At 33.0% G+C, this 14,904-nt stretch overlaps 1 protein-coding gene across 5 annotated transcripts in view; it reads right to left on the reverse strand.

Moving 5' to 3' along the window:
• The window catches only part of ECT2 (epithelial cell transforming 2), a 68,055-nt gene that overhangs the window by 19,021 nt on the left and 34,130 nt on the right, over positions 1-14,904 (reverse strand). For all 5 annotated transcript variants that reach the window (XM_018047650.1, XM_018047647.1, XM_005675305.3 and 2 more), the window contains 7 exons: positions 14,207-14,317; positions 13,452-13,548; positions 11,532-11,613; positions 9,031-9,109; positions 8,507-8,626; positions 5,702-5,840; positions 4,245-4,399 (listed from right to left, as the gene is read on the reverse strand). In XM_018047650.1, the coding sequence (XP_017903139.1) occupies positions 4,245-4,399; positions 5,702-5,840; positions 8,507-8,626; positions 9,031-9,109; positions 11,532-11,613; positions 13,452-13,548; positions 14,207-14,317 (783 nt within the window). The remainder of the gene's footprint in view (positions 1-4,244; positions 4,400-5,701; positions 5,841-8,506; positions 8,627-9,030; positions 9,110-11,531; positions 11,614-13,451; positions 13,549-14,206; positions 14,318-14,904) is intronic.

A 14,904-nucleotide genomic window follows, 5' to 3' on the forward strand; every position in this document is an offset into this window, starting at 1 on the left:
AGCCAAACAGACCTACACCAAGATATACTATAACTAAAACAATAAAATTTAAAGTTATAAAGAGGATTCTAAAGGCAGAAGAGAAAAAGAGTTAATTACAAAGGATACCTCCCTCCACAAGGCTGTCAACTGATATCTCTACCTACAGAAACTGAAGGCCAGAAGGGAGTGGCAGGATATATTTATTCAAAGTCTTACAAAGGAAAAGCCTGCAACCCAGGACACTCTATACAGCAAGATTATCACTTAGAATAGGGAGAGACAAAGAACTTCTCAGATAAGCAAATACTAAAAAGAATACAGCAACATTAAACTTATCCTAAAAGAAATATTCAAAGGTTTCTCTAAGTAGAATAAAGAAAAAAAATATCTGCATGAAAGAGAAAATCACAATTGAAAAGAAAATCAAGAGAAAAATCACAATTGGAAAGAAAATCACTTACATAAACTAGTACACAAATTTAAAAAATAAAATAATTTTTTCTGAAAGTAATGATAACTACCACTAACACCAAAAGAGTAAATACAAAGATGTAAAAGAGGACATCAAAATCATAAAATGTGGGGAAAGAGAGTATAAAAATGTAGTTTTTTATTTTAAAGAATGTGTTTGAGCCTATGACTATCAGTCTAGAGCAAGTCAATATAGTTGTGGGTTAACACACTTGACAGCCAGGGTAACCACAAATCAAAACCATGTAACAGGTTCACAAAAAGTAAAAGAAAAGAAAAAAGCATAATACAAAAGAAAACCATCATACCAAAACAGGGAAAACAGAAAGGAACAAAGAAGAAGTATAAACTCAACTGGAAAATAAGGCTTAAAATGGAATAAATACATATCTATCAATAATTACCTTAAATGTCAATGGACTAAACACTCTAATAAAAAGACAATGGCAGACTGGATTAAAAGAAAAAAAGAGCCCTACAACCTGCTGCCTATAAGAAACACACCTTAGGGCCAATGACACACGGATTGAAAGTGATGAGACTGAAAAAGATATTTCATGCAAATGGAAATGACAACAAAGCAGATCTAGCAACCCTCATTCCAGACAAAACAGACTGTAAAACAAGTCATAAAGATAAAAAAGGACACTCTATAATGATACAAGGGTCAATACAAGACGAAGACATTACATGCATTTAATACTTGTTAACATATGCAATATCAGTTCAGTTCAGTCGCTCAGTCGTGTCCGACTCTTTGCAACCCCATGAATCGCAGCACACCAGGCCTCCCTGTCCATCACCATCTCCTAAATACAAAAAGCAAGTATCAACAGACATAAAGGAAGAAACTGACAGGAATACAACAGCAAAAGACTTTAACATCTCATTCACATCAACAGATATATCTTCCAGACAAAATGAAAAAGGCAACAGAGATTTTAAATGAAATAAATTTCATTAAATGAAATAAATGATCTTAAATTAAATAAAAAGGTAGGCTTAATTGATATTTTCAGGACATTACATCCGAAAAATCAGAATACATTCTTTATAAGTGCACATAGATCAATCTCTAGGATTGACCACATACTAGGAAACAAAACAAGACTGAACAAATTTAAGAGGACAGAAATTATTTCAAGCGTCTTTTCTGAACATAATAGCATGAAACTAGAAGTCAACCTTAGAGAAGAAAAAAAAAATTTATATGGAAACTAAAAAGCATGCTACTAAAAAAAAAATACATATATATATATATATATATATCAAAGAGTCAATGATGGAATCAAAGAGGAAATCAGAAGATACCTTGAAACTACTATATACTCTTGACAAAGGAGGCATGAGTACAGAATTGAGGGGGGGGAAAAAAGGTCTCTTCAATGTGGTGTTGGAAAAGCTGGACAGATGCATATAAATCAAGGAAGTCAGAACAGTCTCTCACACCATACATAAACTCAATAAACACCATTCTCTTCTCCAGGAGATCATTCAGATCCAGCGATTGAACCTGGGTCTCCTGCACTGCAGACAGATTCTTTAACATCTGAACCACCAGGGAAGCCCCAAATATATGACATAACACGATGAAACTCCTAGAAGAGAACATCAGCAAAACATTCTCTGACATAAAAGTCCAATTGTTTTCTTAGATCAGTCTCCCAAGGCTACAGAAATAAGAGTGAAAACAAGCAAATGGGACCTAATAAACTTAAAAGCTTTTCCACAGTAAAGAAAACCATGAAAAGAAAAGACAATCTACAGAATGGGAAAAACATTTGCAAACAATGTGCCCAACAAGGGATTAATTTCCAAAATATAGAAGCAGCTCACACAACTTAATAACAAGAGAATAACTCAATCAATAACTAGACAAAGACCTAAATAAACACTTCTCCAAAAACATACAGATGGACAGCAGAACATGAAAAAATGTTCAACATAACTAATTATTAGAAAAATGAAAATCAAAACTACAAAAAGGTACTGCCTCACACCAGAACGAAAGGCCATCATTAAAAAGTCTACAAATAACAAAGGCAGAGAGGGTAACAGTACTGAGGTTCCTTAAAACCCTGAAAATAAAAAAACAATAAAAACAAACAAACAAAACCTTAACAGAGAGTTGCCATATGACCCAACAATCCCACTCCCAGGCATATATCCAAAGAAAACTATAATTCAAAAACATACAGGTACCCCAATGTTTATAGCAGCACAATTTACAAATTACAATAAATTTTACAGCAGCACAACTTACAATTTCCAAATCATGGAAGCAACATGGTAGATGAATGGATAAACAAGATGTGGAATAGATACACAATGGAATACTACTCGGCCATAAAAAATAGTTTAAGAATGCCATGAAGTAGCATGGATGGGACCTGAGATTATCGTGGGCTTCCTAGGTGGAACTAATGGTAAAGAATCCACCTACCAATGCCGGAGATGCAAGTTTGATCCCTGGGTTGGGAAGAGCCCCTGGGGTACGAAATGGCACCCCACTCCAGTATTCTGGCTTGGGAAACCCCCTGATGGGCTACAGTCCATGAGGCCACTAAGAGCTGGACATGACTGAGCACACACGTGCACACACACACAAAGATTATATCATTTTAAGTGAAGTAAATCACAAAGACAAATACTATATAATATCACTTATATGTGGAATCTAAAATATGACACAAATTAAATTATTTATAAAACAGAAACAGACTCAAAGACATAGAAAACATAAGAACTTATCATTACCGAAGCGGAAAAGGCGTGGGGGAGGAATACATTAGGATTAGCAGATACAAACTACTATATATAAAATGGATAAACAACAAGGTCCTACTGTACAGCACAGGGAACTATATTCAGTATCCTATAATAAACCATAATGGAAAAGAATATAAATATTTATGTATAACTGAATCACTTTGCTATATACCAGAAACTAACACAACACTGTAAATAAACTAGACTTCAATTGAAAAAATTTCTTTAAAGTCTCTTAATTTTTCTAAACAGTTATGTAACTATCCTTAATCAAGTATTTATAAATAATAATAATCATACTTCAATGTCTTTGAAGATCATATTTAACTATAATAAACATTTTATTCCCACAGGAAATGTCCAAGGCAATCTACTATACTGAAAAGGGTCATCTATTTATACATTCTCCTCCATCTAATATATCATTTGTGCAAATATGAAGGGATCAATATCTATCACATATCCTTCCCATATATGATGAAGAAATCAAATTATCTTTTAATGGACCTAGACTTCATCCAAGATCTATCACAAGCTACCTGATTTTGATTTTCTCATATATCTTCACTTTAATCTACACAGGATAAAAGGGATTATACATTTATAATGGCTTTTGATTTTAAGAGACTGCACTGATAAAACTGGATTGGCAACTTGCCTGACAGGAAAAGCAACTCACCATATTGCTCTCAATAAGATAAAAGAACAACAGAACAAAATATCCTCCCACAAATAGTAAAGTCAAAGAGCATAAATGAAAATGCAAGTTCCAAAAGCTTCACTAAAGCAGAGCCACAGAAGTTCTAAGGCTATGAGGGCCTATCTGTAAGCTAGGGATTCAAAAAAATGTTGCATGTGTCTATACTTTTAACCATCTTTTCCAAAACAACTTTTTCCTCAATAAACACAAAACTAAAACTCTCCTGTATTCATAATTAACAAGTCATTAGAAACATACAGGTTTACTATGTACATTACCATGGAGTTCAAACCTTCATTACAATAGTAGTTTAAGAACTTACAGCATCTGCTTTACAAATGGTGTTGGCTACATGTCGACATAGCATCTTTAGCCAGTTTTCTTTTGGAAGTTCCTCTGATGTCATCTGGAAACTGAGCAGCACATTTGCTTGCTCTGTTGGTGGCCTCACAAGCAATGCAAAAGCATTATGGCAATCTAGGGTTCCAGAATAATCACAAACACTACTAAGTTACTCCTTGGAAAATGACAGATTTAACACAAGTTTAGTTCCCTCAGAGCAAGAAAACTCCACTGAATTCTCTCTTCTCTATCCAGTAAATTATCTCTATCTTTCCTGTTCCCTTAGTTTTTAATTGGACAAAGAGCAGCATCATGTTATGTTGAAACATTGGAAATAATAGGACATACCATGTGAGGAATCAACAATAATAACTTAATGTTGTTAGGTAAGCAGTACTTTCCATAACATTTAATATTTTCTTTAATGAAGCTTTAAAAAATTAGATCATTTCTTAGAATTCTAGAATTTACATTTTTAAAGTGACACTGTAAGAATAATTCAATAATTCAACATACTTAAACTGAAAGAAATACTCAAATATTAAAACTGTTACAAAAGGTTTTATGATCAAGATGCTAAAACAGAACCTATTTTAAACAATGAAGTCTTCCAAAATTATAATCTAAAAAATATAGACGATTTAAGTAAATGCTCTATGTAGCCCTTAATAAATCCAGAATTTGACAACTGAGTAAAGAGAGCAATATAAGTTGCTATTCAAGTTTTCTTTGTTTCTCATAAATTGAAAGCTTTCCTTCATTAGAGGATAGGATCCATGATAAAATCAGCTTACATGGTAAAAATATATGCTTAAACAAGCAAAATATTGCCAAGCATACATATCATTAGTTACTATTTTAAAAAATGATATTGCTTATGGTAGGTATAAACTTTTGCCAATTTCAAGCCTTCAAAGAACCCTTTCTTAACATTCCCAAAGTTTAGAGTAAAAGCTTTCCTTAATACACATATGAGCCCACGTTGAGTCTACCATAGTTACTCATGCATATCTATTTCTGGTAATATCCTAAATGTATCCCTCACAATGCAGGCTCTGGTAATAGGGAATGTTGTAAGATGTGGAAGCACACGTAATAGACTACAACTGCTTTTGGATTCTGAAGGAATAAGTTTTGGTGTGGTAATGGGGAGGATGGGCACTATTTTAACCCATGCGACCATTTAAAAGCTCTTTGTATCTTAAGAGATGAAGATAGTCTACAGAATGAAATAGTACTTTCATTTGAAAAAAATTAAAAATCAAATCAGTTCCTAGAAATGTAGTGGGATAAAAGTAAAGAACAACTACTTTGCCAGAACTAATCAACAATATTGAAAAATAATTTACCAGTTTAAAAATATACATATAAGGGAATTAAACCTTCAATGAATATAAACTATTTTTATTTAGCCAACAGTTTATCCAATGACCATACCTTCTGTCTCTCGTATGTCTAGCACCTTCTTAATCTGAGAAAGAGGCATTAGATGAATATGCTTAAGAGAAGCTGGGGGTCGGGTATGGCCTGGAGGACTCCTAAAAGTACCAATAACCTTGTGTCGTTTTCTTGCTATCTGATTATTGGGGGGAAAAAAAAAAGTTGATGTCAGTAACAAAAACAAAGACCAAATGCTTAAAAATAAAATGGCACTAGTCACATAAATCAATATGCAGCTCATTAAGTATCAGTCATTCCAAAATTATCTGTAAGTAGCATAGTTACTCAGAGAAGGCAATGGCACCCCACTCCAGTACTCTTGCCTGGAAAATCCCATGGACGGAGGAGCCTGGTGGGCTGCAGTCCATGGGGTTGCTAAGAGTTGGACACAACTGGGTGACTTCACTTTCACTTTTCACTTTCATGCATTGGAGAAGGACATGGCAACCCACTCCAGTATTCTTAACTGGAGAATCCCAGGGACAGGGGAGCCTGGTGGGCTGCCATCTATGGGGTCGCACAGAGTTGAACACGACTCAAGTGACTTAGGAGCAGCAGCAGCAGCATAGTTACTATGTGACAAATTCATACATGTAACTATGTAACAGAAATGTTCACATTAATATGAAAAGAGCTCAAAAGTCAGGAAAACAGGATCTATGGAAAAGATCCCAGAGGTGTGAAAGAAGTTAGAAGAATTGTTGTGAGAAATAATGGGATCAAAGGATGAAGGAATCTTCAATAAATGGCCTTGAATTCGGAAAGGGGAATAGTTGCTCTGGGATCACTTCCTTGGGTTCAAAAAAATAACCGACTTCAGTTTAAAAACAGAATTCACAGTTATCTTAGATCCTATGCAAGGAACTGAGGATAAACGAGCAAATAATATAGAAATGGTTCTGGGTCTCATGACACTTACATACTATTGAGAAATATGAAAATCAAAGTAACAATACATTACAAATTGATGCAAATTATAAAGCCAATGTGCTGATATAACTTTAATTAAACTGGGAACTCACCAAAAGGAGAGACAGATAAAGTATTGCTGGAGAAGACAGGAGCAAAATCAGAAAGGATCCTGTGACTTATGATGTATATAAATTCTGAGAATTTTTTATAAGGTCTTTAAATTTTTCATTTCTAGGAAATCATAGTATACTATTTTGTCTTTTTAAAAGAACATCTCTTTCGGGCTTATGAAAGTGAAAGTCACTCAGTCATGTCTGACTCTGTGACCCCTTGGACTATAAAAAGTCCATGGAATTCTCCAGGCCAGAATACTGGAGTGGGTAGCCTTTCCCTTCTCCAGGGAATCTTCCCAACCCAGGGATCAAACCTAGGTCTCTTGCATTGCATGTGGATTCTTGACCATTTGAGCTTATTTACTAAAAGACACTAACACAAAATAATTTAGATTAAGTTGCTTAATGAATTGAGATTGATTGGTCATATTCATCATGATGAATATGACAAAGTAAGGCTGAAATCTGTGTTGGTTAATGAGAAAAGATCAAAAGGCAGTCAGTATCACATTCACATTGATGCAGAAATATGACACAGATCTATGATACATACCAAATATTAAAAGCCCATTTATATTAATATGGTGAAAAAAAGTAATTCTTTAACTTCCACTGTAATTTTTGAATGTACTTTTAATTTAGCTAAGTAAAATAAATAATTTTAAGGCTCATTTTTAAAAAGGAAAAACAATGACAAGTATTAATACTGATGAAACAAATGCTAGTCCATCAAGGTAAGAACTCAAAATACAGATACATCACCTGTCATATCTAAGTGATGTCAGTTCAGATGTTATTCATTTTAAATGTTTCTAACATTTACCATTCTCTTCATTCCAAATTTGCTCTAAGATTTGGTGTTAAAAAAAAAAAAAAAACTAAAGAATAAGAGCTTATAAATCTAAAGGTCCAAAATTTGGGCTCCAAATTGAATGTTAGAAATAGAACTGTTACAGTTAATGTGATTTTGACATGGAGACTAAGAGAGAGTAGAAGAAAAGTCAGTGAATTCAGGAAAGATGAAGGAAGAGGCCAAGCTATGAGATAACAGACTTGGAGGCTACAAGGAATGACCAATGGCACGAATTAGAGTGCAAGGTAAGTCAATGAGCCAGTTGTAGAAGACATCACAAAAACTGAAGGGGAAGTAAAATAAAAAAATTTAAAGCAAGCCACAACTCTCCAAAGATTCAAGAGGATCAAGACCTGGGTTCGATCCCTGGGTTGGGAAGATTCCCTGGAGAACAGAATGGCTACCCACTCCAGTATTCTTGCCTGGAGAATTCTATAGATGGGGAGCCCAGTGGGCTATAGTTTCATCAGCAGGGGATTGTAATTCATTATATTAAATAATCAAGTTATGTCCATCTTCAACAAAATACAGATTTCTCTGCTGGGAAAATGTACTTAATTTTAAAAAGAAGTCATAATTATTTTGTAAATCTTGAAGGAATATACATATATACAAGAAGTTCCTAAAATTCTTGATCTAGGCATTTATTTGCATGGAAATAAACTAAATTTTCATTTTGACATGGATTTGAAGTTATGAAAAAATATCATATTTCTTAATGTTAGGTCCTCTCCTAAAAGCATTCAATTAATAGCATTAAATCAACAACTGGTCTCATCAAAAAAGTGATTAAACTTTACTTTAAACTTCTTTAATCAATTAATTTAATTAAAATGTATTGTTTCAATCAAAGCTTAGTTTTAAAGATTCAATGAAGTCATACAAAACAGCAGTGTTATTACACTGTATTAAGGACAACTTTACCTCCAGGCAGTCATTGAAGAGGAAGAGAGTTACTTGTTCTCCTCTGTCACAGGGGAGCTCACCTAGGGAAATTGTTTCAACTCGCTGAACTAAGCTTCGGTGAGAAGATAAAAGATTAGCCTGAATAGATTGAAAATATTAATAAAAGAGATTACTTCATGGTAAATACTTTTTTGAAGTTATAATTAAAAAGAAAGTTGTGCCAAGATTCTGTTTATATTATAACTGGCAGAATCTAAATACAGCTGACCCTGAACAACACAGGTTTGAGCTGCACTAGTCTACTTACACAGGTTTTCTTTTTCAGTAAATAAGTACTACAGTATTACATGACCCATGATTGGTTGAATCCATGAATACACAAGCACAGAAACAGAGTGCCAACTATCAAGTTATATGCAGATTTTCTTTTACTCTGGGCAGGGGGTTGGTGCCCTTAACTCCCAGTAGTTCAAGGGTCAACTATAACAAAAACAAAAAGAACAAAAAGAATAAGTCGACAATCATCAAAAATGAATACTTACTGGACATCCATCGACCTCATAAACAACATCGAAAATTTGCTTTTGAGCTTCTGTTTTTCTCTTATCCTCATTAATATGGCTGAAAATTAATAAAGTTATTTTTAAAACAACAAACCATAAAAACTGTATATATACACATCTTGTGTCACACACACACACACAAAAATCCCTCCATGTGAATATGTCTTAATTTTGATAACCATATCAGTTAAAAAAGTATCCCACTACATTAAAAAATTCTTCATAGAATCCTTCAGAAAAGTAAGTTTTGCTTTATACTCCTTACTATATTCTCTCTCTCTCGCTTTAAACTATATTCATCATACACTTCCTAAAATACATTACACTGGTATAAACTGCAAGTTCAGAAGTTTTAAGTTCAGGTAAGGTTTTATGCAAATCATTCCCAAATTATATGCTAATCATTTCACTGAAATAAAAATTAAGACTATTGCTTCCAGACAAGATGGAATAAGAGGAAAAATATATACTTTGCCCGAAATAACTAAAAAAAAACCCAGCAAAGTATAAAGAAAGAGGTTTTTCAAGTCAATGTCTCAAACAATGCAAGCCTAATTATATCTCATCTACAAAAGATACATTTTACACCAAAGACATGAATAGTCTAAAAGTAAAATAATGAAAATATCCAGTAAGAGCACAATATATTCCTCTCAAGTGTACATGGTACCTTCACCAGGTTAAGCCATAAAATAAGCCTCAGGAAGTTTAAAAGGATTGAAATAATACAAAGCATATTTTCTATAAATGGCGAAGTACAATTAGAAAATTAGTATCAAAAGGAAACTTCAAAAATTCACAAATATGTGGTAATTAAATAGCAAACTCCTGAACCAATAAGTCAAGACATAATCACAAGGGAAATCAGAAAACAGTTTCAGCTAAAAACAAAAACCAAGAACATGACTAAAGTAGTGTTTAAAGGGAAATTTATAGCTAGTAAACAATTAAAAAAATAAGCTCAAATCAATATCCTAATCTTCTACTTTAAGACACATGGAGGGGGGAGGCGGGAAGAGCAAGCTAAATCTAAAGCATGCAGAAAAAAGGAAATCAAAAGATATGAGCTAGTGACTATAAAAATAATAGAAAAAAAATCAACAAAATTAAAAGCATCTTTTATGAAAATATGTTAACACTGACTGCATAATTCACAGTTTGTAGAAAGGATCAAGGTAAAGAATGTATATGTTAAACTACAAAGTATAGAAAAACACTACTATCCTGATCCCAAAATAACCAAAAGCGTGACAGTTGGCTGATCAACATATAAAATACAAGCATAAGCAAAAACCAAAATATGCATAATGCTTTCAGTAGCAACAGAAGCTCATATCCATTAATTTGAACATTATTCTACTGCTAGATCCTTTCACTACAGCTGGTAGTTTCTATACAGGAGCTCCTTACAAGTATTTTAAGAAACTCTATTTCAGGACTTCCATGGAAGCAGTGGTTGAGGATCTGCCTGTCAATGCAGGGACCATAGGTTTGATCCTTGTTCTGGGAAGATTCCACATGCCGAGGAGCAACTAAGCCTGAGTGCCACAACTGTTGAGCCCACACACTGAAACTACTGACGCCTGCATGCCTAGAGCCAACAAGAGAAGCCACCGCAATAAGGAGCCTGCACACTGCAACAAAGAGTAGCCCCTGCTCTCTGCAACTAGATAAAGCTTGCATGCAGCAACTAAGACCTAGTGCAGCCAAATAAAGAATCCAGGTGCTAGGTTTTACAAGATAAAAAAAAAAAAAGAAACTCTATATCATACAGAAGCACCTCATAGAATCTCAGAAGCTATTTAATTAAATCAACTGAATATGCTTATATGTAAGTTCAAAAAGGTGCTATATCCTCATCCTTCAGGAAGCAAAACAATAGCAATAGAGCTTTTAATTCTGATCATATTAGTAAAAAAAAAAAAAATAATAACTTCTGATCAATGCTGTCTCCAAGTTAGCCCTGCAGTAAGCAGCTTAAGTTTAATAATCAATTCCCCTAGTAAATTTCACTGAGTTCGTACTTTGAATACATCTCCAACAAACCCTATCAATTTAAGTCCACAGAATTCAAAGTAAGAAAAAAAAGTCAAAGCTAATGTGAAAAACGTATTAACCTTTTCATTTCATCATGGTCAAATTCCCCAAATTCCATTTGGGTAGTTAATAAGAATATGAAGACAAAAACAAGCTAAGACTGGAATATATGAAGAAAATGTCTATTGATGCATTTATAACATTTTCAAATTTCTAAACCACTGTTACCCTCTCTACTTGCATATGTTCACAAGTATGTTTTTGATTAATCATATTTTTACAATATTTCTAACATTTTAATATGTGACTACACTACTAAAAATAATTTAGATACTATTTTACAGAATTTTGTTATTGATCTTTTTCTATTTACGATTCTAATTGTTCCACCAATTCCACTGTAAATCTAAGGAATAACAAAAAAATTGAAATAATGTACTCACGTCATTACTTCCTTTAGTGATCCAATAGCTTTTTCTAGAGTGCTTTTGTCAGGATTTTCTTCAGATGTGTGCTTCTTAAGATCTGTAATATTTTATCAAATATTTTTTCTATGATTAAAAGAAATTCAATGGTTTTCCCATTATGACTTAAAATGCTGTCCACTGTGACAGACACAGGTTAATTTAAAAAAATAGTATCTAACTTTTCCTTTAAAAAAAAGGTTTTATACAATGTTCCCTTAAGAACGAGTTTCCAAGGTGGTGCTAGTGGTAAACAACCCACTTGCCAATATAAGAGACATTAAGAGATATGGGTTCAACCCCTGGGTCAGAAAGATTCCCTGGAGGAGGAAATGGCACCCCATTCCAGTATTACTGCTGGCAGAATCCCATGGACAAAGGAGCCTGGTGGGCTACAGGCCACAGGGCTGCAAAGAGTCAGACAAGACTGAGTATCTGAGCACCCTTAAGAGCTCTCTTCTTTAATGTATTAAATAAGTTTCCACATTTTTTCACTGAATAAATTTTCAGAATATGTACCAGATTTTCTTTCACTATTTCAATTCCCTTCTAGTAAAGTTTGATGACTTCTAAATTTTTCAAACTCTCTCTGAATGATCCTCAATTAACTAAGAAGTCATTATACATGCTATATTTCATAGTGGGCCCCATGGCTCCATCACAGAGAGCAGATGGTGTGAAGAGAAGATTTTGTTTAGTTTATAGTTTTAATGAGGTGCTTAGACTTTGACTCTTCTTACCCAAGTTGCTTATAATGTTCTACCCAATGGTTCCCTGTATCTTCCCCCCCGATCTAATCTTTTAAGTGGAATAATAGAAGAAAGGCTTTAGATATCAAGTTCATTTTAGTCATGATAACATTTGATGGATTCCTATAAGTACTTAATAAAACAATAATGAAGATAAATAAGAAATAGCCTATTTTGTAAAGTTAAAAAGGTTGCATATTCATATATTTTCCTTATAATCTGTAAAATAGAATAGTTTTTAAAGACTGTGGAAATCATTTTATATGCTAATAATTCTAAACTATATTAAAGAACCTAAAAGAGAATTACCAATTTTTGTAGTTACTACCACAATTCATAGTTTAACCAATATATTTCAAAGATAATAATAGATAAAAAGAGTCACAAACTTAGCCTCCTTAACTGCTACACACACTATTGTAGTTAAGGTCTGGAGGTCAAATTGCTTTGTTACACTTATTCCTGTTTTATGCAATTTAGTTCTCATACTTAAATTTAAAAGTATAAAATGTAAATTTAAAAATATAAAAACTTACACTGTTCTAGACCTATTCACTACTTCAGTCAGGTAAATATAAAAGCATATAAATACACCTTTCTTTTCATGCAGGTATAATTTATTCATAAAAATTAACTCTGCTATAGATGTCCTTTTCATTGAAATCTATAATTTAAGTTTTAGAATATATGGATGGATGTCTCAAGAGTGTTCTACAAACTATAAGTAAAAAAACATTAAGATCAAGCAGAAAGAATTTTACTAAGAGTCAGAAAAAGACTAAATAACTTCAGACATAGTAATCATCTCTCATCTTGTGATTTTGTGGGTGAATTTTATGTGGATGTAAACTCTTTGGGAATTAGTGACACATCATGAAATATAAGAAGACTTTTAGGAGAGAGGCAGAAAGTTCAATACTAGTCAGTAAAACTGATTTCACAACAAATAAAGCATTTCTAGGTCAGAGTGAATTTTTGTAGCACCAGTGATTATTCAGATTATCCATAAAGATATTTTCTACATAAAAGAGACAAACTTTAAAACTGAAACCTAAAAGCACTTTGAAAATGAGAAATTTTGCCAATTTTTTAGACTAAAACAATTACATAAAAACATCCAAAATTGTCTGTAAAGATATCAGACAAGTACCATTTAAAAGTAATGCAACGCTGGGTAACCTCTGTACTGGTCGGATGAGAAGTTCAACAAGGCTTTGCCGCCCACATTCTGGCTTAGCTTGGTTTATCTGGAAAGAATTAATTTATTCAAAATTTATTTTGAATGTTTTCTGCAAAGATTATTATATATTACATTTATTAGGTTACACCTTATCATTTGTGCCCTGATAAGAATGGGAGAAGTAGGGTGGTAGTTGTTCTCTGGCAGATTATTGTGGTTTAGTAATCCCCCAAGGCCTGAAATAGCCTGGCAAGCCAAGGATTAACACCTTAAACAGAGAGTGAGTTCCTCTAAGCACTCTTACACATTTCATTTCAGTTTTTCTTAAATCTATATCATTAAAAAGGAAAAAAAAATAAAAATATTAATTATGCTGATACCATTTGGATAAACAAAGTAAGCCACCAATAAGAAAATCATTAAAAGCAAAGCAAAATCTCATTGGCAAGTTTTTAGAAGTGTTTGAGAATATGCCTAACTTAAAAAACATATACACACAACATTCATATTCACTCAGCTGCCTCTTGGATCCTGCTTGTGGCATATCAAACCTTGTGATGCTAAACATCATTGCACTTTCAAGTAAAACTAAACACGTAACATTAAGGTATTCTGACGTGGATGTATCTTTATTAAAAGATACATCTTTACTATTAAAATTTAATTTTAATAAATTCCTTCAGAAAATAATTCTCTGATTTTTATTTGAAAGAAATATACATTACCTTCAGAAAAGCATGAAATCTTGGTTTCTGTTTTTCACATTTAATAATAGTTTCCTTGCTCATTTCAAAGAAGTTCACAAAGGGAGGATAGATTTTTACCAAATCTTTGGACTAGTAACAAACAAAAAAAACCAAAACCCATTAATTAGTGATGGCTGTTACCCTTAGTCAATGAAACTTAAAGTTCAATAACCAGTAGTCAAAATCTGACATATCAGATGCAAAAGAAAAGTTCAAAATACATTTCTTCTCAAGGTAAATACAGGAAGTTTATTTCATAAACTTCACACTAACTAGTGAGTTAATTGCTAAAGAAAATGCATCAATTGTTAAACAGAGCCTAAAACCTGAAAAGCAAATAAATACTCAGAAACAAACAAAAGTTGACATACTTTTAACTTCAATATAAGCTTATTATATTGATAAACATGACAAAATTTTAAAACTTTTATTAATTTAGAATATAGTAGCGATTGTAACTGATCTATGAAGAACCCAAGAACACGCTGTTATCTTTTGAAGGATCCAAACAACCATTAAAAGATCTACTGTACTGGGCAATTTTGAAATACAAGGAAAATGTCTTGACAAATTGAGACCAACAGATACCAAAAAGATCTGGGACAATAATTTGCATATCTGAAAGTCTCAGTCAACCAGAAAGAACATCTAATGGCTATACAGTAAGGATTAAAGTT

The sequence above is a fragment of the Capra hircus genome, chromosome 1, assembly GCF_001704415.2.
Source record: "Capra hircus breed San Clemente chromosome 1, ASM170441v1, whole genome shotgun sequence".
Lineage (NCBI taxonomy): Eukaryota > Metazoa > Chordata > Mammalia > Artiodactyla > Bovidae > Capra > Capra hircus.